General features: G+C 47.6%; 3 protein-coding genes, 1 long non-coding RNA gene and 1 other non-coding gene across 5 annotated transcripts; 3 read left to right on the top strand and 2 right to left on the bottom strand.

Annotated features, from left to right (window-relative positions):
- Positions 1-5,101: 5,101 nt before the first annotated feature.
- Positions 5,102-6,518, bottom strand: LOC111590132 (uncharacterized). Its single transcript, XR_002749214.2, has 2 exons — positions 6,227-6,518; positions 5,102-6,088 (listed from the first exon to the last, which is right to left on the bottom strand). It is a non-coding gene; the product is annotated as an uncharacterized lncRNA (long non-coding RNA).
- LOC100274457 (putative DUF231 domain containing family protein) lies at positions 5,285-7,314 on the top strand. Its single transcript, NM_001148816.1, has 5 exons — positions 5,285-5,809; positions 5,920-6,091; positions 6,188-6,366; positions 6,448-6,606; positions 6,782-7,314. The coding sequence occupies exons 1-5, from the start codon at positions 5,472-5,474 to the stop codon at positions 7,107-7,109; spliced, it is 1,176 nt and encodes a 391-aa protein (NP_001142288.1). The 5' UTR covers positions 5,285-5,471; the 3' UTR covers positions 7,110-7,314.
- A 3,521-nt stretch (positions 7,315-10,835) lies between these two features.
- On the top strand, positions 10,836-10,974 carry LOC111590199 (small nucleolar RNA Z247). Its single transcript, XR_004852910.1, has one exon. It is a non-coding gene; the product is annotated as a small nucleolar RNA Z247 (small nucleolar RNA).
- A 4,755-nt stretch (positions 10,975-15,729) lies between these two features.
- On the top strand, positions 15,730-18,724 carry LOC100276738 (uncharacterized). The gene is made up of 6 exons (NM_001371576.1): positions 15,730-15,903; positions 16,037-16,334; positions 17,337-17,508; positions 17,599-17,798; positions 17,898-18,050; positions 18,140-18,724. Exons 1-6 carry the CDS (start codon positions 15,774-15,776, stop codon positions 18,471-18,473), a joined length of 1,287 nt encoding a protein of 428 aa, NP_001358505.1. The 5' UTR covers positions 15,730-15,773; the 3' UTR covers positions 18,474-18,724.
- LOC100192351 (asparagine synthetase 4) lies at positions 18,547-22,136 on the bottom strand. The gene is made up of 11 exons (XM_008659820.3): positions 21,968-22,136; positions 21,554-21,692; positions 21,321-21,419; positions 21,043-21,184; positions 20,715-20,905; positions 20,448-20,609; positions 20,268-20,348; positions 19,814-20,170; positions 19,613-19,693; positions 19,267-19,518; positions 18,547-19,138 (listed from the first exon to the last, which is right to left on the bottom strand). Exons 1-10 carry the CDS (start codon positions 22,045-22,047, stop codon positions 19,408-19,410), a joined length of 1,443 nt encoding a protein of 480 aa, XP_008658042.1. The 5' UTR covers positions 22,048-22,136; the 3' UTR covers positions 18,547-19,138; positions 19,267-19,407.
- Between the last annotated feature and the right edge of the window lie 1,337 nt (positions 22,137-23,473).

Here is a 23,473-nt window from a genome sequence, read left to right as displayed (position 1 = left end):
TTTAACCAAATGGGGTGCTGCTTCAGGTGCTCCTCCTAAAAATAAGGGAAAAGCTATTTTACCATATGAGTGAGAGCCATAACTAGAGCTGCTGATACAAGAGCCCTACTAAGGGTCTGTTTAGTTAGACTGTGGCGATGAAAAAAGCTGCTGTGGTCTGTGAGCTGTGAGAAAAGCTGTTGTCGGCTGTGAGCTGTTAAAAAGCTAAAAAGTGTTTTGTGGAAACCACTAAAAGTCGCTAAAAGTTATTCCACATATATTTTCACGGTTTTATCCAAAAGCCGCTAAAAGCAGGTCCAGAGGTGCTTTCAGTTTTGCACGCAAGAAAGTCGGCTTTTAGAAAAAACTGCTTCCTAGATCCAGCCCTTTGGTTTGGCTTTTAGCTTTTAGGGGGTAAAAGTCAAAGCCAAAAGTCAAACCAAACACACCCTAAACAGGGTTTAAGGCTCTCTTTGGGATCTTTCAAAGGCTCCTCTAATATCTTTAAAAAATCTACCAAAGGGGGTTCTTTCGCTAGCCGTAAAAATGTGGAGGAGTTGTCTCCAAAACCAAGTGAAGTTGGGAATCCAAAAAAAGGTGAAAGGGAATTAGGCTTACACCTATTTCCTAAACTAATTTTGGTGGTTGAATTGTCCGACACAAATAATTGGACTAACTAGTTTGCCCAAGTCTATAAGATCTATAGGTACCAAAGGTTTACAGTAAGCCAATAAAAAGACCAAGAAAAAGGGTTCAAATAAAGGAGCAAAGGGATAACCGAAGGCACCCTGGTCTGGCGCACCGGACTGTCCGGTGTGCCACCGGACAGTGTCCGGTGCACCAGGGAACTCGACGCTGAACTCGCTACCTTCGGGAATTCTCAGAGTCGTCACGCTATAATTCACCGGACTGTCCGGTGTACACCGGACAGTGTCCGGTGCTCCAAGAAGACGCGGCTCTGAACTCGCCAGCCTCAGGAATTCGCATCGGCTGCTCCGCTATAATTCACCGGACATGTCCGGTATACACCGGACTTTCCGGTGTAACTGCGGGGCAACGGCTACTTCAGGCGCCAACGGCTACCTGCTGCGGCATTTAATGCGCGCCAGAGCACGCAGAAGTCAGGCACGCGCGAACAGGCGCACCAGACACTCTACAGAACATGTCCGGTGCGCCACAGGACATCAAGGCGGGCCCAGCGTCAGAGCTCCAACGGTCGGAACCCTAACGACCTGGTGACGTGGCTGTCGCACCGGACATGTCCGGTGTGCACCGGACTGTCCGGTGCACCATACGACAGACAGTCTCCACCCAAACGGCTAGTTTGGTGGTTGGGGCTATAAATACCCCCAACCACCCCCACATTCAAGTCATCCAAGTTTTTCACTTCTCAACCACTTACAAGAGCTAGACATTCAATTCTAGACACACTCAAGTGATCAAATCCTCTCCAATTCCACACAAGGCTTTAGTGATTAGCGAGAGAGATTTGTCATGTTCTTTTGAGCTCTTGCGCTTGGATTGCTTCTTTTCTTTCTCACTTGTTCTTGTGATCAAAACTCCATTGTAACCGAGGCAAGAGACACCAATTGTGTGGTGGTCCTTGCGGGGAAGTTTTGTTCCCGGTTTTGATTTGAGAAGAGAAGCTCACTCGGTCCGAGGGACCGTTTGAGAGAGGGAAAGGGTTGAAAAAGACCCGACCTTTGTGGCCTCCTCAACGGGGAGTAGGTTTTCGAGAACCGAACCTCGGTAAAACAAATCCACGTGTCACACTCTTCATTTGCTTGCGATTTGTTTTGCGCCCTCTCTCTCTCGGACTCATTATTATTTTTCTAACGCTAACCCGGCTTGTAGTTGTGATTAATTTTGTAAATTTCAGTTTCGCCCTATTCACCCCCCTCTAGGCGACTTTCAAAAGGCTTCTATGTCTCTCTACCGTGAAAATATGAGCTATTTTCCCAACCAAATGGGATGCTTCACCATGGTCTCTTCCTAAAATTGAGGGAGTTATTTTATCAGATGAGCCAAAACCAGAGTTGGAATTGTTGATACAAGAGCTCTATACCAAAGAAGGCCTAAATTTCACCCCAATACACCTCAATATATGTGGAATAAGTGAATATAAGAGTATCCAAACAAGACCTTAGAAGTTAATCTACTTTATTCATAACCTCTACAACGGTTGTTTAACTCCTCAACTTTACAAAAATGGGCAAATAATCCCTTGGACAGTTCTAGTGAGTGGTTTTGCTGATGTGGCATTGCCAACGTGGCTGCATTGGTGATTGACGTGCCTGTGCTACTATGGCACCAATTTTATCTGTTTCAGTTATGTGGTCTAGCCGTACCCAAAATTTATATAATCTTATATACATGTTGTCAATCAGATATTATATCTATCTTGATTTTTCTAGAATTTTAGGAGTAACAATTTAACTACTAAAAATAAAAAACTGCATGAAAACAACTTAATCTTTTTGTCCTAGATTTTTTTATATTTTGAGACTAAATATTTTACTCTCAAGACTAGAATAGATAAAATCGAGTGGCAATGCCACGTCATCAAAACGGCTCGCTAAAATTGTCCAAGGAAACTTTTTGTCTGGTTTTGTAAGGATTAGGGAGGTCAAACAAATGATTGTAAGGAGATAAAGTAGACTACACTTCAAAGGTGAGAGTTATATATACTTTTTCTTGGAGAAGAGCTAAAGGATACGATGCGAGCACACGCTCCGGTGATTTTTTTATTTTTTTATGAGGTGGGACTTGATTGATGAACCATCTGCTCCAGACTCTCGATTTCAGTTCAAGACAACATATAAAATATCTTAAATCATCGTATAACTCATGTATTCATGTCAGTTTCTGAATGATTTAATAATATAATGATTAAATATTTAAATTTGATCGTTTAACTTCTAAAAATTGAAGAAATAACTTAAATTCGTTTCTAGGTTAGGTGAATAAATGACTTGGATGTTTTTGTAATATTATTGAAATATCTTAGACCCCGTTTGGTTTGAGGACTAAAGATTAGTACCTCAATTTTAATCTCATTTAATCCTTAAATTATCAAACGGTGGAACTAAAAAAAGAACTAAATTATTTTAGTCTCTAGTCCCTTGAGAGGTGACTAAAAATGACTAAAATATATTAATTTTACTTTTTGCCCCTCGTAGTTGCACTGATGACGGAAGAATGCTAAGGGGTATTTGGTCTTCTTATGATTAATTTAATGCGTTCTGAATACTTTTAGTCCTTAGAACCAAACATGGTACTTTAGTCCCTAGACTAAAGGAACCAAACACACCCTTAATATTGTTGGTAGGAAATCCTAAATTACTTAATGTTCATTTTTTGTTTTCTCAGGGCAGAGCAATATGGAATAAATTAATGTTGATAATATGTTATATTTTCATGATACTACAATGTCTTAATGTTGGATGTATGTTGAAATGATTTAATATTGAAATGTTTGTCTAATTACTTAATGTTGGGTTGTAAATAAATAAAGTGTTTTGATTGGAACAATTGGAAAGGTTTAATATAGAATTTCTAACTTGATAATAGTGGAATAACTTAATGGTGTATTTTTGAACTGTTTGAGTGACTTATATGTGTTTTTTAAATGTATTGGTGATGTGTGCATGCTATCAAATGATGATTTAATGTTGAAATTATGTTTCCAAAACAATAGTATGACGATTTAGTATTGCACCTTTGTGAAGTTTTATGTCAACATTGTAATGATTCTAGTGTTTGGAATCTGTTAAATTACTTAATGGTTGTGTGTAGAATATCTAAACAGAAGAGTAAATGACTTAAGCCTATTATAATTCTAGATAACATGTTTCATCTTTTTTCTAGATATCTTTTGGAAAATGAAATAACCGAATGTTCCAATCGATGTTATATTTGGTGTTTCTCTTATGTCGAATGGAAGCAGCCGAGAAAGTCTTAGAGAGATGAGAGCGTGATATTGGAGAATGATTACAAACAAGTATTGCGGTCGAAAATGTGGAACCCACCTAATAAGAGATGTAAAAGGAAATTGTCGTTCAACTGAATCGGCGTATAAACTAATTGTGGACCCGTTTTTACGGTGGGAACGTATCTGGTGCAAACCAACTCATTCGTGCAACTGTCAAACTTCTAATCTGGGCTATTGATCCAAGGAACACAGGGGCGTGGATAATTTTACACTTAACCACCCGCTGCTAATCACACTTTTTCAAATCCCCCCTCCCACTCCCCCGCACGTGCCCTTGGATCAACATCATGTGGTTTAGATTGAAAGTTTGCACGGTTGCACGGAGGGGTTGGTTTGCACCAGATACGTCCCCTTTTACGGTATAGTGAGCTGGTTAAACTGGATGGTCAGCTGGCTGATTCGGTTGGACCATATGTTATAGATGATGCATCAATTGTGATTTGAACCATGATTGTTTACTCTAAACCCATCTAGCCAATAAAACACATATGTCTTTATGTTTTATACTATATAGTTAAATATAAATGGAAACCGTAGTAACATCCTCTTCTATTATGTTAACTTTTTCGTGCTCCTCCTGTTATGAATCAATACGACGCAAAGTAGATCAAAAACAGAGAAGACACAGATTTAACGTGGAAAACTCCTCCAAAGCGAAGAAAAAAAAACCACGGTCGCCGGCCAGTAACAATATCACTATTTTTTGGGTGATTACATATCACAAGAGATTTACAATGAGGTGACGATCTCCTGCAGCCTTCTTCAGAATTTGGATCATAAATTCAACACCTCCACATTTAAAAAGCTAAAACTATGCACAAATAAGAATTCGAACCGTGGTTATTGGCTTCAAATCAGCATTCACACCCACCTAAGGGCTTAATTGTTTTGGTCTCAATTCATATGAATTGGATGAGATTGAATGAGTTTCAGTTCCGAACAAGTCAAAAACTTTTATAAAATTTTTTCTAATATCATGCAATCCAAATGAGATAGGAATAACTGAACATGGGATAAGAATAAACCAACAAAACACATGTGTTTTCGTGGTATATACTCTATATACTCAGATATAAATGGAAACCGTAATAACATATGGCCATCTATCTAGTTGGCCCTTTGAAAACGAGATATGCAAAGTATGTTCCATTTCCAAGAAAGCACGAATTCCATGGCTGCGAATCTTTGGATGTTCCTACACCGACGTACGCCGAAGGGCAAACCGGGCAAGGCAACGAATCCACGGATTCCATACGGGTGCAAACTACTTACGAGATCTCGAACACGCTCACGTGAACTCCAGTCGGGGTCTAGCGGCAATTCTTACCCTCACATGCACACCTCCTCTTCAATCGAACTCCTGAGAATTAGCGCAGCTAGATAGATTACTCGCGGCTATCTGGATTCTGGACTCGTGGTTACACGATGAACCGAGCAGCAGCATAAAGGGGCCATCAGAAAGACGGCTTTGCTTCCGTTCTCTTCTCTTTTGTTTGCCACGATGCTGCCGTCCCGCAGGAAGAGTGCCGTCCTCGGCGTCGTCGCGTTGTCCTCCTCCGTCCTCATCCTGCTCCACGCCTTCTCTCTCCCGGCAGCCTCTGCGCTCTCCGTCGGCCTGGCGCGGCGCCACAGGCACGATGCCACGCCCGGGCTGGCCGCCGGCGGCTGCGACGTCTTCAGCGGCAGCTGGGTCCTCGACGGCGGTAGCTCGGCCTCGGCGGCGTACACCGGGTACAACTGCCCGCTCATCGACGCGGAGTTCAACTGCCAGCTCTACGGCCGCCCGGACTCCGACTACCTCCGGTACCTCTGGAAGCCGGCCGGCTGCGAGCTACCGAGGTACGTACGTGGCCGTGAGCGCCAGCCATGCCTCATGAACCCACGGCAACCAGTGGCAGTGAGCGCCGCCCTGATTACTTAGCTTGTACTGTGTCTGCGTGCACCTGCAGGTTCGATGGCGCGGACTTCCTGACGCGGATGAAGGGGAAGACGGTGATGTTCGTGGGCGACTCGCTGGGGCGCAACCAGTGGGAGTCGCTCGTCTGCCTGCTGCACGCCGCCGCGCCGCAGTCGCCGGCGCAGCTCGTCTCCGCGGACCCTTTGTACACCTACAAGTTCCTGGTATGTCATGTGTAAACACATGTACCAGCTAGGCTGCTTGGCCGAAGAGATGGGGCCTAATCTAATCTAATCTAAACACGTTGCTCGATCGAGCAGGAGTACCAGGTGACGGTATCCTTCTACCGCGCGCCGTACCTGGTGGACATCGACGTGGTCCAGGGGAAGCGGGTGCTGATGCTGGACGACATCTCCGAGAACGCCGAGTCGTGGCGCGACGCCGACGTGCTCTCCTTCAACTCCGGCCACTGGTGGACGCACACCGGCTCGATGCAGGGGTACGGACGGTAGAGTAGAACTGCACATGGCAATCCCCTCCGGTCTGTAGTGAGAGTGTGCTTGGTGGTCGGTGGATGCAGGTGGGACTACATGGGCGAGTCTGGGCGATACTACGAGGACATGGACCGCACGGTGGCGTTCCAGCGCGGCCTCACCACCTGGGCCAGCTGGGTGGACCTCAACCTCGATCAAGCCAAGACCCGTGTCTTCTTCCAGTCCATGTCGCCCACGCACTACAGGTACTATTCTCATCTCACCCGTGACTCCACGAGCCCAGCGGCGTCCTTGTCCGGACGCGCATACGCATGTTCAGGCACGTGTCCTGTCGTGTCTTTTTTTTTTATTCGATCAGTTCGTTCATCGCCTTTTATTTCGGCCATTTTGTGCTGTGTGTGCGACTGTGCGCTGTACCAGCTCGAAGGAATGGCCCAACCCGGTGTCGAAGAACTGCTACGGCGAGACGGCACCGGCGACCGGGCTCAACTCGACCGGCCAGGCCTCGGGCCAGGACCAGGTGATCCAGGCCGTGCTGCGGGGCATGAAGAGCCCCGTCCGTCTCCTCGACATCACGGCGCTGTCGGCGATGCGGAAGGACGCGCACCCGTCGGCATACAGCGGCGACTTCTCGCCGGCGCAGCGCGCCAACCCCGGCGCCGGCTCCGTTGACTGCAGCCACTGGTGCCTTCCCGGCCTCCCGGACACCTGGAACCAGCTCTTCTACACACTCCTCTTCTACAAATAGCAGTGACACCGCGATCGACACAGAAGAAAGTCATCCAAATCCAACTGTACACCTAGCAGCTCGCCAGCCATTCGTTTTTTTTCGTTGTGTTTGTGTGTAAAACTATTGTGACGTCGTTGCATCACAGGAGTATACACAATTAGTTGGCGGGAGAAATGCGTCGATAACGTTTAAATAAAAGTGAAGAACGTACAATCTCGGCATCAATTGAACGTACATGGCATTTGCACAATTGTACTGGACGCCCCATTTTTCGCAATAGATAGTAGATCTTCTGCTTTGCATGCAACAAGCTACGTACCCTTGGCTACTTACGAATCTAAGGGTTATACACAAAAGGATTAAAGGAATGCACGCACTGACATATAAGTTGGGGCAAGTTTCGTAACCTTCCATACGTCATACTTCCCATATAAGTTGGAGGTGGACTCCGGAGTCCGGATGACGACGTGTATACTATTAAAAGCGCTTACCTTGCCCAGAGCAATCTGTCTAGGCTTAGGCTCCTGCCAATTTGGAGGGCAAAAACAGAACTTAAATATCGTTTCTTATGGACTTTGCTGCATTAGAAAATTCTCGTGCCAAACAATTTGTTGCGCCGGGGTTGGTTGCATGCCCCAATTTGCAAGCTATGTGGGCAAAAGCCCGAAAATATTGACCATCTGTTCAAAGACTTTGTGTTCACCAAGGATGTTTTGAACCTTTTACTCCCTTGGTTCGATCTTAATGCTCTCCATAGCGTGGACCGACAAGGATTGTATAAATGGTGGGGAAATATTCGGCTAAAAGTTGTGAAGCATGAGTGTAGGTTCTGACGGCCCCATGATCTATGTCTGGTGGAAGATTTGGAAAGACAGAAATAGAAAAACTTTCCAGAATTTGGAGAAGTAAGTTCCGGCAGTTCCACACCTCATCAAATAGATCATTTTCTATCAACGGTCTGCTGCAGTGTTTGAGTGCTAGTGTGTGTATTTTTTTTTTGTCTGTGTGTCGTTTTGTTTTTGGGGTGGGTGGCTTTGGTTGTCCTCCTCCTCCCCTTTTTTTTCTTGTCCTTTTTTGTAGGTGGTTTTTTCCCTATATAATATATTTCAGCCACGATAATTCTCTTGTCGTGCTTTTAAAGAAAAACAAGTCTCATACTTGCTCACGCCGTGCATTTTAACTTCTCTTTGTTTCAGGGCGCCAAAGTAGAGCTTCTACATAAATAGTGTTTTTTTTTGCAAATATACAGAATGCATATTTGATACTATGTTTTGTGATGTAGTATTAGCTTTGCAACTGAATTGAAAAGAGTGTTACTTTGTTTAACCCAAAAGTGGGGCTGCAACAATCTATTTACTAACCGTGTGTTTGATTCCATGCTATTCTCATGCAGCTGCATCCGTGGAGTCTTAAAGCATCCTATGTTTAGTTAGTATATCATTTCACGGCATGCAAAAGGCACACCTCAACCAGGCTCTGTTAGAACGCAGCTAGGGAGCATCTCCCGTCATATAGGTTGGCCAGATGCAGAACACATGGAGTCTGGCTGAACTCGTACAACAACCAACATTTGCTTTAGTTCTTACTCAAAGCACATCTAATCTAAGAATGAATGCCCAATACAACGACCTAGCACGAATTTTATCATTCCCATCATCACCTATTCTTGAATCGTGGAAAATGGGGTCTTGAACCCTATATATTAGATTCTCTTCGGTTGCATAGTGATCGAAGAGTATTAAGAGGGATCAAATATGTTTTTATTTAATTTTGACTGGCAAGATATTTAATCTCCTTTAATTTATTTTAACCGAACAAGCTATTAGAGAGGTAAAATGGATCGTGCGCTAAAAGCTTAATAAATGATTTTACTTAAAAACTACACTAGATAAATTAAAACAACTAATAGCATGTGTCCATTTAAGTTGTTCTCTAATTACTATCCAAATCCATAGAGCTTTTTGCGACCTGGAGACAAACCTTATCAACTAATCTAAGCTACTTTAGGAATAGTACAGCCACACTAATAAAGCACAAGCAAAAATGTAATTACAGCAAGTAATAAGCTCAACTAAGCAGGTGCAAAATCCTAAGATGAATAATGTATCCCATGGCGTGGATTATCGAAGACGCAACCCCTAATCTATGCTGGTGTATTTCTCACAGCGAAACAACCACATTTTATAATTTGTCATGAAACCATTTTAACATAGATGTTTACTCACTATTATGACATTATCAAATAACTTAACATTTTAACGGATCTGTAACAGTTAACTTTCGGTGGTCTCTTTATTACCACCAAAAATTCTTCGATTTCGTGTGAAAAGCATACATGAAAACTCGTTCACTCAGGGGCGATTCCAGGGAGGGGCAGAGGGGGGCAACGTCCCCCCTAATCCTCCCCAAATTTCATAGGAACTACTACTTTTTTAGCTAATCACCATGTAAATAATATAAAATACCTTTTAACAGCCTCCTCAATCTGATTTACCCCCCTCAAACTCAAATTCTGGCTTCGCCCCTGCGTTCACTGCTATGACTCAAAACTTCGTACCCTGAGTATCATGTCGCGAGTGTATATGTTGTCTCGCTTATCATAGTTTGTCACGCCTAAAATTGGACAAATTTGACTAAGTTAGCATGTGTTTGATTTGTAGCCACAATTGTGATAAAATGCGCTTCTGAAGCAAAAGCTTGGGCGTACAGGCACAACAGGAAAGAGGCACAAGTATTAGGTGCTTGGTTGTTGGTGTTTTCTAATCCTATTATGTAATCTCATCATTGCTTCGCCCCCCCCTGTAACTATGCTAGCTACAATGCTGCTAGCTTGCTGTAAACTCTAGCCGCTTTGGGCAAAAAGACCGGAATGAAAATCAGGTGGGGATCCTCTCCCCCCGGTGACAGTCTAAAAACAATTGTGATAAAATTTTTCTTCTACTATGTAGGTCTCCCTCATCATTGACTAGTAAAAAAGTGACAAGATTCTTTTAGACGTGCTAAACTGTAGCGCATGATTTGAACACCTTATTAGAATAGATATGCAATGTATTCTATATCCATGTATATCCTGTACTCGAGTAACAACCTACCGCTACTTTATTGGCTAGATATGCTTGCTTAGGAATAGATGAAGGTTGTTATTCAAGTATATCTGTTGTATAGCCTTGCACACCGGGCGCCTATATAAACACACACGCGGCCCCTAACAGGGTAAGACGCTTCACCTGCCCTCTGAATATTTACATGGTATCAGAGCCACATAAACCCCCTACAGCAATCATGTCGAATTCCTCCTCCAATCCTCTCATTGCCCATCCAGTATCTGAGAAGCTTACCCGAGCAAATCATGCTACATGGGAAGCTCATGTTCGTGCAGCCATGCGTGGATGTCGCCTCATAGGCCATCTTACTGGTACCACACCAGTACCGGAGAAAGAGATCGCGGACGCTGGAGGCAAGACGACACCAAATCCGGCGTTCGAGGAGTGGGATGCTCAGGACCAACAGGTCCTCAGCTACCTGCTTTCGTCTATCTCCAAGGAAATTCTAGTCCACGTCTCAAGATCTGAGATAGCAGCCGATGCGTGGAGAAAAATTCAGGCAGTGTTTGCCTCGCAGACCCGAGCCCGGGCTGTGAATCTCCGCATCGCTCTCTCGACGACCAAGAAGGGTAACATGAATGTTGCTGAATATTTTGCAAAAATGAAGGGGTATGCTGATGATATGGCAGCAGCAGGACGTCCTCTCGAAGACGACGAACTCGTCGAATACATCATTACTGGGTTGGACCGTGAGTTTACTTCGCTTGTTTCTGCCCTTGTTGCAAGGGTGGAGCCAATATCTGTTGAAGAATTATATTCTCAGATGCTAAGCTATGAAACAAGAATGGATTTAATCCAAGAAGGAAAGCAGTTTGGATCTGCTAACATTGCAGGACGTTGGGGGCGTTCTCGAGGACCAAGCCGTGGTCGTGGGCGTGCTCGGCCACCTGCTCGCGGCCACAGCAACGCTGCAGGTGGGAGCAGCTCCTCTGACCGTAGCCACAATGGTGTACCAGGCGGACATGACAACAACACAGGAACAGGGAGACAACGTGGCTACAGTAACCGGCGCTCCAACCCAAGCAGTGAACCATGTCAAGTCTGCTTCAAGAAAGGACACACAGCTGTCAACTGTTGGCATCGATATGATGAAAATTACGTCCCTGAAGAACGCCACGCTGCTGCTGCTGCGACAAGCTCTTACACAATAGACACAAACTGGTATACTGACAGCGGAGCTACTGATCATATTACCAGTGAGCTAGAGAAACTATCCATCCGAGATAAATACAACGGGGAAGATCAGATCCACACCGCCAACGGCAAAGGTATGAAAATCAGCCACATTGGTGATTCCTCTGTTAGCACCTCTAGTCGTAATCTTCATTTGAAAAATATTTTATATGTTCCTGAAGCCAAGAAAAATCTTGTTTCTGTCCATCGATTAACCACAGATAATTCTGCCTTCATAGAATTTCACCCAGATTTTTTTTTGATTAAGGATCAGGCAACTAGACGCACTCTCCTTAGAGGGCCATGTCGCCATGGACTGTACCCTCTTCCTCCATCACCATCAATAAAGCGTCATGCCTATGGAGTCAGTCGTCCATCGATCTCTCGGTGGCATGATCGTCTTGGACATCCTTCATCCACTACAGTTCAACGTATTGTTAGAAGTAATAAACTCCCTTGTTTAGATGAGTCTAATAATGAGTCTGTATGCAATGCTTGTCAGCAAGCAAAAGCACACCAGCTGCCATATCCTGTTTCATCTAGTAAGTCCAGCTCTCCTTTAGAGCTCATATTTTCTGATGTCTGGGGTCCTGCAATTGAGTCTGTAGGCAGAAAACAATATTATGTTAGCTTCATTGATGATTACAGCAAATTTACCTGGATTTACCTTATCAAACTGAAATCTGAGGTGTTCCAAAAATTTATTGAATTTCAACAACTTATTGAAAGGCAGTTTGATAGAAAAATCCGCGCCATTCAAACAGACTGGGGAGGAGAATATCAAAAGTTAAATCCATTTTTTACTAAAATTGGCATATCTCATTTGGTCTCCTGCCCTCATACGCACCAGCAAAATGGGGCCGCTGAACGAAAGCATCGACACATTGTCGAAGTTGGCCTCTCCTTACTATCTCATGCTTCTATGCCGCTAAAATTTTGGGATGAAGCTTTTCTATCGGCCACATATCTTATTAATAGACTACCTAGCCCGGTTATTAATAATCAAACTCCTATAGAACGTCTTTTTCACCAAAAGCCAGATTATTCTTCCTTACGAATTTTTGGCTGTGCTTGTTGGCCTAATCTGCGCCCCTATAATACTCACAAACTCCAATTCAGATCAAAGCAGTGTGCTTTTCTTGGCTATAGTCCTCTTCACAAGGGTTTTAAATGTCTCGATATCTCTACTGGACGTGTTTACATCTCTAGAGATGTCATATTTGATGAGACTGTTTTTCCCTTCTCTACACTCTATTCTAATGCTGGGGCTAGATTACGATCTGAAGTTCTTTTGTTGCCATCTTTTACGACTAAAAAAGGTGCTGATAGATGTGATCCTGATGTCCCTGATTTTCTCCATGTTGATACTAACATGCCTAATAAGAATATTGCAGTACAACATCATTATGCAGGAGGTACTATTCACCGAAATGACAACTCTCTACCAACTGTTGCAAGCCTGCCACCAGGGGAGGGAGAATCACGTGATAACCACTCGCATGGGCATGGGTGCCAAGTAGCTACAGAGGGAGAATCGCATGGAGAATCTCATGATGACCACTCGCATGGGCATGGGCGCCAAGTAGCTATAGTACCTGCTACAGTAGCCGATCAGCATAGGGAGCCTGCCACCACTATTCATGCTACTATGACAGATGAACAGTTACCTGACGGATTCCATGCACCATCTCCTGAGCAGCCTACAACATCTACTGAGGCGCGTGCACCTGATTTGACCATACAAGAGGTGTCCGGGGAAGCAGCTGCTGAACCTGTTCAAGTGGCTGCTCCGCGTCCCTGTACAAGACTGAGGAGTGGCATTCGGAAGGAAAAAGTATACACTGATGGCACGATCAGGTATGGCTGCTTTACGTCCTCTGGTGAACCCCAGTGTCTTGAGGAAGCACTTAGTAATTCCAACTGGAAAAATGCTATGGATCTGGAATACACTGCTCTCATAAATAATAAGACATGGCGGCTAGTTCCACCAACAAAAGGCACGAATGTAATAGGATGTAAATGGGTGTATAAAATTAAAAGAAAAGCGGATGGAAGCTTAGATAGATATAAAGCCCGACTAGTTGCAAAAGGTTTTAAACAACGCTATGGTATAGATTATGAAGACACATTCAGTCCAGTCATTAAACCTACTACAATACGCATTATTTTGTCTGTTGCCATTTCTCGAGGATGGAGTCTTAGACAACTTGATGTTCAGAATGCCTTCCTTCATGGCTTTCTCGAAGAAGAAGTTTATATGCAGCAGCCACCAGGTTTTGAGGATCCATCCAAGAAAGATTATGTGTGTAAGCTTGACAAGGCTCTTTATGGGCTTAAACAAGCACCAAGAGCATGGTACTCTCGTCTTAGCTCAAAATTAATAAGTCTTGGCTTCTCACCATCAAAGGCTGATTCATCCTTATTCTTCTATAACAAGGGTAACACTATAATTTTTGTGCTTGTTTATGTTGATGATATAATTGTTGCAAGTTCTACAGAAGCAGCCACTGCAACATTGTTGAAAGACCTAGAGGAAGAATTTGCACTTAAAGATCTTGGTGACCTTCACTATTTCTTGGGAATAGAGGTAAACAAGGTACGTGATGGAGTTATTCTCACCCAAGACAAGTATGCTTCAGATTTATTGAAAAAGGTAGGGATGTCAGATTGCAAACCAGTCAGCTCGCCACTATCCACCAGTGAGAAGCTATCCTTGCATGATGGATCTTTACTAGGCAACAATGATGCAACTCAGTATAGGAGCATAGTTGGGGCCCTACAATATTTAACTCTCACTAGGCCTGACATTGCCTTCTCAGTTAATAAGGTATGTCAGTTTCTACATGCTCCTACAACTGTTCACTGGGCTGCAGTAAAAAGAATTCTCAGATATATCAAACAATGCACAAAGTTAGGGCTGCATATACATAAGTCACCCTCAACCTTGGTAAGTGCCTTTTCGGATGCAGACTGGGCTGGTAGTATTGATGACAGAAAATCAACGGGAGGCTTTGCAGTGTTTCTAGGTTCAAATCTCATTTCTTGGAGTGCTTGCAAACAACCCACAGTGTCTAGATCCAGCACTGAGTCAGAATATAAGGCTATTGCCAATGCAACAGCTGAAATTATGTGGGTACAAATCTTACTTAAAGAGCTAAATATTAACAGTCCGAGAATAGCTAAACTTTGGTGTGATAACCTGGGAGCAAAATATTTATCAGCTAATCCTGTCTTTCATGCTAGAACCAAGCATATTGAGGTGGATTATCATTTTGTAAGAGAGAGAGTTTTACAAAAGTTATTAGAAATAGATTTTGTCTCCTCCCAAGATCAAGTCGCAGATGGCTTCACCAAAGCATTATCGGTCAGACTACTGGAAAACTTCAAAGTCAATCTCAACCTAAAACGGTTATGATTGAGGGAGGCTATTAGAATAGATATGCAATGTATTCTATATCCATGTATATCCTGTACTCGAGTAACAACCTACCGCTACTTTATTGGCTAGATATGCTTGCTTAGGAATAGATGAAGGTTGTTATTCAAGTATATCTGTTGTATAGCCTTGCACACCGGGCGCCTATATAAACACGCACGCGGCCCCTAACAGGGTAAGACGCTTCACCTGCCCTCTGAATATTTACACACCTGACCTTAGTCAAGTATGGCAATATTTAACACCTTATGTATAGAACCAAACACTGCATCAGTGTCTTGTTCCTGCCTGACTAGACCTAGACAGGCAGATGCTACCAAAATACGGGCAGTACCATTTGCCGTTCTGTATCAAGTCGAACAATGATAAGAAGGATCGGCCCAACTCTGCTCCAGACCAGAGTGCATGATTTGGTGAGCTGAGCCGCAGCTTTCGCAGCATTCCCCACTGAATAATGATGCTGCTGCACACAGTAAAAGGACAGACACACACCTAGAACCAGAAGACCGCCAAAAGGGCTGTTTCTGATGGAAGAGTGGAACACACAATCAGTTGGAACAGTGTCTACCTTTAGCGAGCAGCTAGCACCAATTTCTTCTCGATGACATGGAACCTGGACCATGGCCTATATATAAGCCTACATATACCTTTTGACAATGCAAAGTGAAGGAAGATGCCCAGGTTGGTCGTCTCAGGCAGCGCAAAGCAACGCCTACACGTTGCCCTTGCTTCACTCCTACTCGACCTAGTACAGCAAACAGTTAATTTCAAGTGCCAAATGCATCTAACCATGGCCCCGCAACGCAGTCCTATGATTCCCGCCTTAATTATATGCTCGCCGCAACCACTACCACCACCGATACTGAAAACAAAGAGCAGCTGCAAATAAATCGATAAGCCGTCTCACACCTTGAGCCTGCAACAAGCTAGCATTGCTGCATGCCAGCATCCACGTAGCATCTGAGCTTCATGGTTCAGATTCAGATAGCAGCGGTGAAGCGGATGAAGGGGCGGGCCCCGCTGTCAGTGGTGGTGGCAATCATCGGCGGGCTGGCTCTAGCGGGCGTCATCTTCACCGACGACCTCCGCTCACTCACTGGTACATGCATGCTTCTAGCGCTGCACCTACCGATCGAGCTCCATTCCACTGCACAGAACGCATGCACAATGCGCATGCTAGCTTTAGGGTAACCGATCTCCGTGTGCGGTGTGCCGCATGTGCCCATCTTCAGAGATCATGGAGAAGAAGGGGAAAGCGAAGGAGCACAAGAGGACGACGTCTCTACATGCCGGGACGACGACGAGGAAGATGCCGCTAACGCCGCCGCCGCAGCCGGCGAAGGCAGCGTTCGACCCGAGCCGGTGCAGCGTGACGGAGGGGTACTGGGCGTACAACAGGTCCAAGGAGCTGCTTTACACGGACCAAACATGCCCGTTCATCGACAGGCAGGTCTCTTGCCAGAGGAACGGCAGGCCGGACAGCGACTACCTGCGCTGGGATTGGCACCTAGACGACTGCAGTCTCCCAAGGTCAGCTACCGCTCGTGTACTCAGCTTTCCGTCATTTGAAGGAATGAGGTGGCTCATCCATCCCCATATTATTCTTCCTCTGTTTTTGTGGAATTTTATTTTCTCGAGTAAATTTTAAATCTTATTTATTTTAAAACGGTGGTAGTATGCTCGAGTCAGAAAAGAAAAATGAAAGCGATACTATATCAGTGTATCACCTCACCTCTCTATTGCTGACTGAAAAGTGGTCCGAATTAGGGTTGAAAACGGACGGAAAAATTCTCGTCCCGACCCGTACCGTTTTCTACATTTGACCCGACCGTTTCCGTATTTACGGAAAAATATGGAAACGGGACGGAAACGAGAGATGACTTATTCCGTCCGTTTTTTGCGGGATCCCGTTTTTTTTCCGGATAGAACCCGTATTTATTCCGTATTTGACAAACATGAGACGATCATAATATGCATTAGTATATAAACTAAATCCTAGTGTATTTAGGTGACAAATTATAGCACAATTTGTCATTGTAACCACCGACTCTTTTCAAATGACAAGTGATCTAAAATATTAAACAACATCGAATGTAGATAAATGTACATATTTAGCAACCAAACAACAATAGAATGTTGCCTCTCTATATTTATTTGTTTTATGCTATTGTTCTGTCAATCAATCACTAGTCAAACATCAATAACATTTCTATTTGTATTAAATTATGAGTTTCCGTTAGTATTTCTGTTTCCGTTCGTTTTCGTAATTCCGTTTATCCCGCTCCCGTTTCCGTTCCCGACTATTCCGGACCCGATCCCGTTTCCGATGATAAAATGCGGATACGGAAATGGAAGAGTGGTTTTTCCGTCCGTTTCCATCCGTTTTCATCCCTAGTCCGAATTCATCTTTCTCCATACAAAGGAACATATACGTGAGCCAGCACTTTACCGGGCCGAATCTAGCGGCCTGTTTTGCACTTCTCTGCGACCGCTAGTCCATGGGCCGAAAGTATGCGTTCGTCGTATCCGCAGGTTCGACCCGGTGGCGTTGCTGGAGACGCTGCGGGGGAAGCGGATGATGTTCGTTGGCGACTCGCTGCAGATGGGGCAGTGGCTCTCCATGGTCTGCCTCGTCAACTCCGCCGTGCCCTACACCGCGCGGTCCATGGAGCGCAGCACCACCCTGTCCGTCTTCACCGCCACGGTAAGCACGCACGCAGCGGACACCGGCGGTTGCGCGCAGTAATTAAGCTTAACGCGGGACGACCCGGCCGCTTGGCGTTTGCTGGTGCAGGAGTACAACGCGACGATCGAGTTCTACTGGGCGCCGTACCTGGTGGAGGCCAACTCCGACCGCAACATCCGGCTGGGGGCCGACGGCCGCGTGCTCCACGTCGACGCCGTCGAGCTGCACGCTAGGCACTGGAAGGGCGTGGACATCCTCGTCTTCGACAGCTACGTGTGGTGGATGACCGGCAGCAGGATCAAATCAGTGTGAGTGATAGATGAGGCGCAGCAGGCCTGGTCAATGTCATCACTCACCGTTTGCCTCCGCCCTCTGATGTCCGATGCAATGCGATGCGCGCCTTTCAGGTGGGGGTCGTTCGGGGACGACGGGTACGAGGAGCTGGACGCCTGGGTCGCGTTCCGGCTTGGACTCAAGACATGGGCCAACTGGGTGGACGCCAACATCGATCCCAACGCCACAAGGGTCTTCTTCATGTCGATCTCCACCACGCACATGAGGTAGCAGCAGTCTAGCAATGCACGCAGCAGCTAGCTAGCTCTCCAGCAGCAACCGATACAACTAGCCGCCATCATGCCCACACTTTCAGGAGCGAGGACTGGGGCCGGGAGGGCGGCATCCGGTGCTACAACGAGACGTTGCCCGTCACGCGGAAGGGGTACTGGGGCAGCGGCGCGGACCGGCGGATGATGGAGGTGATGTCCGACGTGGTGGGCCGGATGCGGGTGCCCGTGACGCTGCTCAACGTCACGCAGCTGACGGAGCACCGCGTCGACGCCCACGTCTCCGTGTACACCGAGACCGGCGGCGAGCTGCTCACCGACGCGCAGAGGGCCGACCCGCAGACGTACACGGACTGCATCCACTGGTGCGTGCCCGGCGTGCCGGACACGTGGAACCAGATCCTCTACGCGCACTTGTAGCAGCAGGTTCGGTCACAGTCACAGCCGCGAGAACGAACAACGGGGACACGTACCGAAATCCAGCTGGGAATAATTTTAGCGGTAGGTCGTCGTCCGGCCGAGTTCAATTCAGAGATGATAGATCCAGTTCAAATCATCGCTCGGACAGAAAATGCCTGAGCTTGTACTGCTCTGCTTTGTCACACAGGCAGAGCGCGTCACGCACGCTTGCTCACACACATACAATACACACGGACACACCTTTTCCTAAAGACGTACAGATACGATCGAGGCACTACACAGACACGTACGCTGGTGACACGTAACAATAGCACGTGCTGCCGCGCCGGGCCGGGATTCGATATATATGGCCGGCCGGTGGGCACGCGGCAGGTACGCCACACCTACCAGTCGTTCGTTCGTCCCTATCCTCCAGTTCATTACTGTTACACCGCGATGGCGACAGCGACGTCGTTGCCGTTGACCGTGCCGTTCGCCGCGCCGTGCCCGTCGCCGTTGACCACCGCCAGCTTGTCTCCGGTGCGGTCGGTGGCGGCGGAGTCGTGGGAGGAGATGAAGCGGCCGGAGGGGTCGTTGGAGGCCTTCCACTGCTCCACCCACTCGATGGCCGCGGGCGTGCTGCAGGCGATGCTCGGGCCCCACGGCACCGTCTCCCTCGCCGAGTCCTGCATGCAGGGTACCACCGTGTTCACGGACTCAGCAGCACGCCGCGCGTACTGAATAATTGGCTACCACGGGTGCAGTGCAACAACACACGCATCGTTGTAGGCTGGCTGGAAGCTGAATCAATCACCTGAGGGAAGAGCCTCTCGAATATCATCCGGTAGTAGTAGGCCTCCTTGTTGACGGGCGTGTTGTACGGGAACATCTGGGCGGCGCTGTTCATCATCTCATCCGTCACCTGGACATGGGGGGGAACGTCAGCGCTGGTTAGCTAACTTCGACGACGACCATCAACCTGCTGTTCGGTGAAGGCTTTGAGTCCATCGATCCAGTTGTAGCCCACTCCGTCACTGAACTGTTCTTTCTGCCTGTACAGAATATGCTGCGGAGGATGCATGGCACAGAGGCGTCAGTTCAGGCTTGAAAACACACAGACACAGAGGTAAACGACCAGCCTTCTCTGAAGATGTCCTTACCTCGGGCAGGTAAGGGTGCTCCTCGTCGTCGAACGCCTTCCTCAGGACCCACTTCTCGATGCGACCCAGGTTCTTGTCGTACTGCGCATTCACCAAGTAGAAGAGAAGAAGGCGTCATCAACTCATCATCATACATAGAACCGGCCAAAAACAACAGAACACACCGGGCCGGGCCGGGTCGAAAAAGGCCCGCTTCAGTACCATTTTCCATTCGGGGTCCATGCCCATCGCGACGTCGACGAACTCCTTGTCGAGGAACGGCACGCGGACCTCCAGGCCCCACGCCGACGTCGCCTTGTTGGCGCGCAGGCAGTCGTACTGGTGCAGGGCCTTCACCTTGCGGCAGGTCTCCCTGTGGAGCTCCTCCCTGTTGGGGGCGAAGTGGAAGTAGAGGTAGCCGCCCAGGAGCTCGTCGGAGCCCTCCCCGGACAGCACCATCTTCACGCCCAGCGACTTGATCTTGCGAGCCATCAGGAACATGGGCGTGCTGGCCCGGATCGTCGTCACGTCGTACGTCTCGTCGTGGTAGATCACCTCCTCGATCGCGTCGATGCCGTCCTATGGATGATGGCCCATTTTTGTAATTTGTTTGCCACTCGTCAGCCTACGTCACGATCTCGCCAAAAGCGAGCGCGCGCGCGAATGATTTACTTGCCTGTACGGTGAAATGGAACTCGTGATGGGTGGTTCCGAGGTAGTCAGCGACCTCTCGTGCGGCCTTCAGGTCAGGGGAGCCCTGAAACGTACGTGCCGTCAGCGTCCCGTCCCGCGCGCGATTCTATCCGAGACAAATAAGACACGCGCACCACCAGTGCCAAAAAAAACGAAACAAAACCTCGAGGCCGACGACGAAGGAGTGGAGCTCTGTGCCGAACTTTCCGGCGGCGTCGGTCTTGACGAGGTGGCGCTTGGTGACGGAGGCGACGAGGGAGGAGTCGAGGCCGCCGGAGAGGAGGACCCCGAACGGGACGTCGGTCATGAGCCTCTTGATAACCGCCTGCAGCGCACGGGCCCATGGCCCATGGCCAGAGGTCAGTGTCAGTAACGGCCATCTTTATTGCTTAAATACCACCGACGACCCAACAAGTGCAAGGTCACTCACCTTCTCGAAGGCCTCTCTAAGGACGAGCGGCTGGTACGGCGTCCGGGGCACCTGCTCCTGGAACCAGTGCGGGGTGTACCACCGGCGGAACCCGCCGGCGGCGCTGGAGTAGAGGTGCCCCGGCGGGAAGATCTCGAAGCGCACGCAGTCCTCGTTCAGCGCCTTCATCTCGGACGACATCCAGACGGAACCTGCAGTAGTGGAGGGAAGGCGAGGCGAGAAAATCGATCGGTCAGCTTCAGCTTCAGCTTGACCCACCTAGCTGGGGTGCTCTGCTTGGCGCGACCGCACTGCGAAAATGCCACGCCACGCTGTGTCTGAGTCTGACCGTCGCTGCCCCAGCCGATGTAGAGCGGGTTGACGCCGATGGCGTCGCGTGCCGCCACGTAGGTCCTGTCTCGCGTGTCGTAGAGCACGAACGCGAAGACTCCGTCCAGCATGTCCACGAAGTTCTCGCCGTACTTCTCGTACTGGAGATCGATGACGCCGACGACGGCAGCAGCAATAACAAAGGCAGCATCAGTAGAGGAGAAGTTTTTGTTCTTTAGTGTGTAAGCGAAGAACAAGTTTGGTTTTCAGAACTGAAACGATCAGTGTAAGGCTCACCAGGGGGATGATGACCTCGCAGTCACTGCCGGTGCTGAAGCTGTGCGCGCCGGTGAACTGCTTCCGGACGTTCTTGTGGTTGTAGATCTCTCCATTGGCCTGTGAAGTAAAAAAAGCAAACAAAGCGCATGCATGCTGAGGAACTACAGCATAGATAGGGCCCGTCAAAACTAGCTAGACGACGCTTGAGCATGCATGCTGCGCGCGTGCATATTTGGATCTTATTAGCTTACCACCACCACGACGGTGCGGTCCTCGTTGAACAGCGGCTGGTCGCCGGACAGCGGGGAGACGATGGCGAGCCGCTGCTGCGCCAGGAAGTTGCCCTCGTGCTGGTAGAGGCCCGACCAGTCGGGGCCCCTGTGCTTCAGCCTGCACACCACGTGGGAGTGACCGACCATCATCAGGTCCGCCAGTCGTCAAAATTTAAACACTAACCAACAACTAATCGCGCCCACCCGACAATACTGTAACCAGTGACACAGAAGCGAGCGCGCGCGCGCACACACACACAGGGTTGCTTGAACGAGCGAGTAAGATTCCCATGCTCCTTTTCAGATCGGCCCATCCTAGTCTCTCTACCGTTCGATTCTTTATGGTTCCTATATGAGAAGAGCTCGGTCCCAGTGCAATGGACGGATGCTTGCCTTCTGGAGCAGGCGAGGATGCGAGCCCTCCTGGCCTGGGAGCAGTCGGAGCATCCGAGCACGGCTAAGATGCCACACATGACGCCGACGGAGCAATTCAGCGGCTTTTTGTGGGGAGGAGGAGACGAGACGCTGAGCGCTCGTGCTGCGAGTGGGATGCGGGAACCAGGGGAGAATGGCTGCAGTTTTATAGGCGGGGGCGCGCGCGGCTCCGGGACCTCGCGTCTGCGAGCGACCCCCGCCGGGAGCGCTCCCTGGACACGCGGCGGGTGTCGGTTCGGCGAGCTCCGTGCGCGGCAGGAGCTTATCCGTTCGGGATGCAGCGGGGCCGAGTCAGCGTGGGGCCCCGAGCCCGCGTCAGCCGGGGTCCTGGCCATCGGATCTACCTTCCACGGCTGGGCGAGGTTCTGGGAGTAGGCCCGCCATGATCGCGGCTGGTGGAGCAAGGCTGCTGGCGGCCCCCCCACCGGATCCACCAATGGCCGGCCCGTGCGCTTTGCCGCGAGATGCGACGATGCACACAACCGTTCGGCGGAGTGTGTTTCTGTCGCGGGCGATGGTGATGCAAACGACGCCCATTATTCTGAGCTGCGCCTTGCATTATACGACTAATGTATTCAAAAACGTCAGTTCAGATGGTAGGAAAGATTGGATGAATCCGCCTTGCAATTTTTAAATCTCCAATAATCTTAAAAATAATATCGTGGGGGGAATTTCAACGACGGCAATTGGATTCCGGCTAAGCAACGCAAGTCTTTGTTCGTTTATTCTAATTCTATGTGGATTGGAGTGTATTTAAATAGATTGTGATGGATTTTGATTTACGATGGACTTCAACCGACTTAATACCTCACAATCCATACGGATTAACCGTGAAACGAACAAGCCCTAATGGACACCCGTTAGAGACCCCACACACCGTAAACCAAAAACAAAGGCGGACACGCCAGGAGCCTACCCCCAATCTGCTGATCTACTCCAACCATCAATTGTTAAGTTATTTCTTGAACAAACAATACACAGTAAGATTCATGTGGCAAGAGGCAGTAGATCGAAAGAATCACAAGAGCAGACAAAATCATATATCAATATTTGTGTACCAGAAGGGATCAGAATGAATGACCATGATGATACATGTGGTCTCATGCATATGCACAAAACACCCCCCCCCCAATAAAAATATGTGAAGATTATGGCAAGAAATGTATGGTTGATAGTGAGCTCTTTCACTTAGAAAAAAGATCCAGTGTATTGTGTTATGTGTGGCGTCATTTATATCTCAGTGTGTTCTGAAACTAATATCAATATAGTGATGTATAATTTTGGATGACATATGTGTATTAAGGGATATATATAGCCTTTGATGGCATACAAGTAACTTTATCATCTTCTATCTATATCACATGCTAATTAACTAGATGGTGTCTACGCTATAAGGATCGAATGGCCTCAAGAGGGAGATGGATTGAGGATTAAAAATAGAAAATGATATTCATACCTTAACTA

This window comes from Zea mays, chromosome 9, assembly GCF_902167145.1.
Source record: "Zea mays cultivar B73 chromosome 9, Zm-B73-REFERENCE-NAM-5.0, whole genome shotgun sequence".
NCBI classification, from domain to species: Eukaryota; Viridiplantae; Streptophyta; class Magnoliopsida; order Poales; family Poaceae; genus Zea; species Zea mays.
This window is presented reverse-complemented; position numbering and strand designations above follow the sequence as displayed.

What these genes read in the sequence shown, in the direction of transcription:
- LOC100192351 (XM_008659820.3), bottom strand. Translation starts at nt 22,047, where the DNA reads ATGTGTGGCATCTTAGCCGTGCTCGGATGCTCCGACTGCTCCCAGGCC. An exon ending in AGTTCCATTTCACCGTACAG is followed by an intron (nt 20,171 to 20,267) that starts GCAAGTAAATCA and finishes CATCATCCATAG; the next exon opens with GACGGCATCGACGCGATCGA. An exon ending in AGCACCCTTACCTGCCCGAG is followed by an intron (nt 19,519 to 19,612) that starts GTAAGGACATCT and finishes CATCCTCCGCAG; the next exon opens with CATATTCTGTACAGGCAGAA.
- LOC100276738 (NM_001371576.1), top strand. Translation starts at nt 15,774, where the DNA reads ATGGTTCAGATTCAGATAGCAGCGGTGAAGCGGATGAAGGGGCGGGCC. An exon ending in TGTCCGTCTTCACCGCCACG is followed by an intron (nt 17,509 to 17,598) that starts GTAAGCACGCAC and finishes TTGCTGGTGCAG; the next exon opens with GAGTACAACGCGACGATCGA. An exon ending in GGCAGCAGGATCAAATCAGT is followed by an intron (nt 17,799 to 17,897) that starts GTGAGTGATAGA and finishes CGCGCCTTTCAG; the next exon opens with GTGGGGGTCGTTCGGGGACG.
- LOC100274457 (NM_001148816.1), top strand. Translation starts at nt 5,472, where the DNA reads ATGCTGCCGTCCCGCAGGAAGAGTGCCGTCCTCGGCGTCGTCGCGTTG. An exon ending in GCCGGCTGCGAGCTACCGAG is followed by an intron (nt 5,810 to 5,919) that starts GTACGTACGTGG and finishes GTGCACCTGCAG; the next exon opens with GTTCGATGGCGCGGACTTCC. An exon ending in CACACCGGCTCGATGCAGGG is followed by an intron (nt 6,367 to 6,447) that starts GTACGGACGGTA and finishes CGGTGGATGCAG; the next exon opens with GTGGGACTACATGGGCGAGT.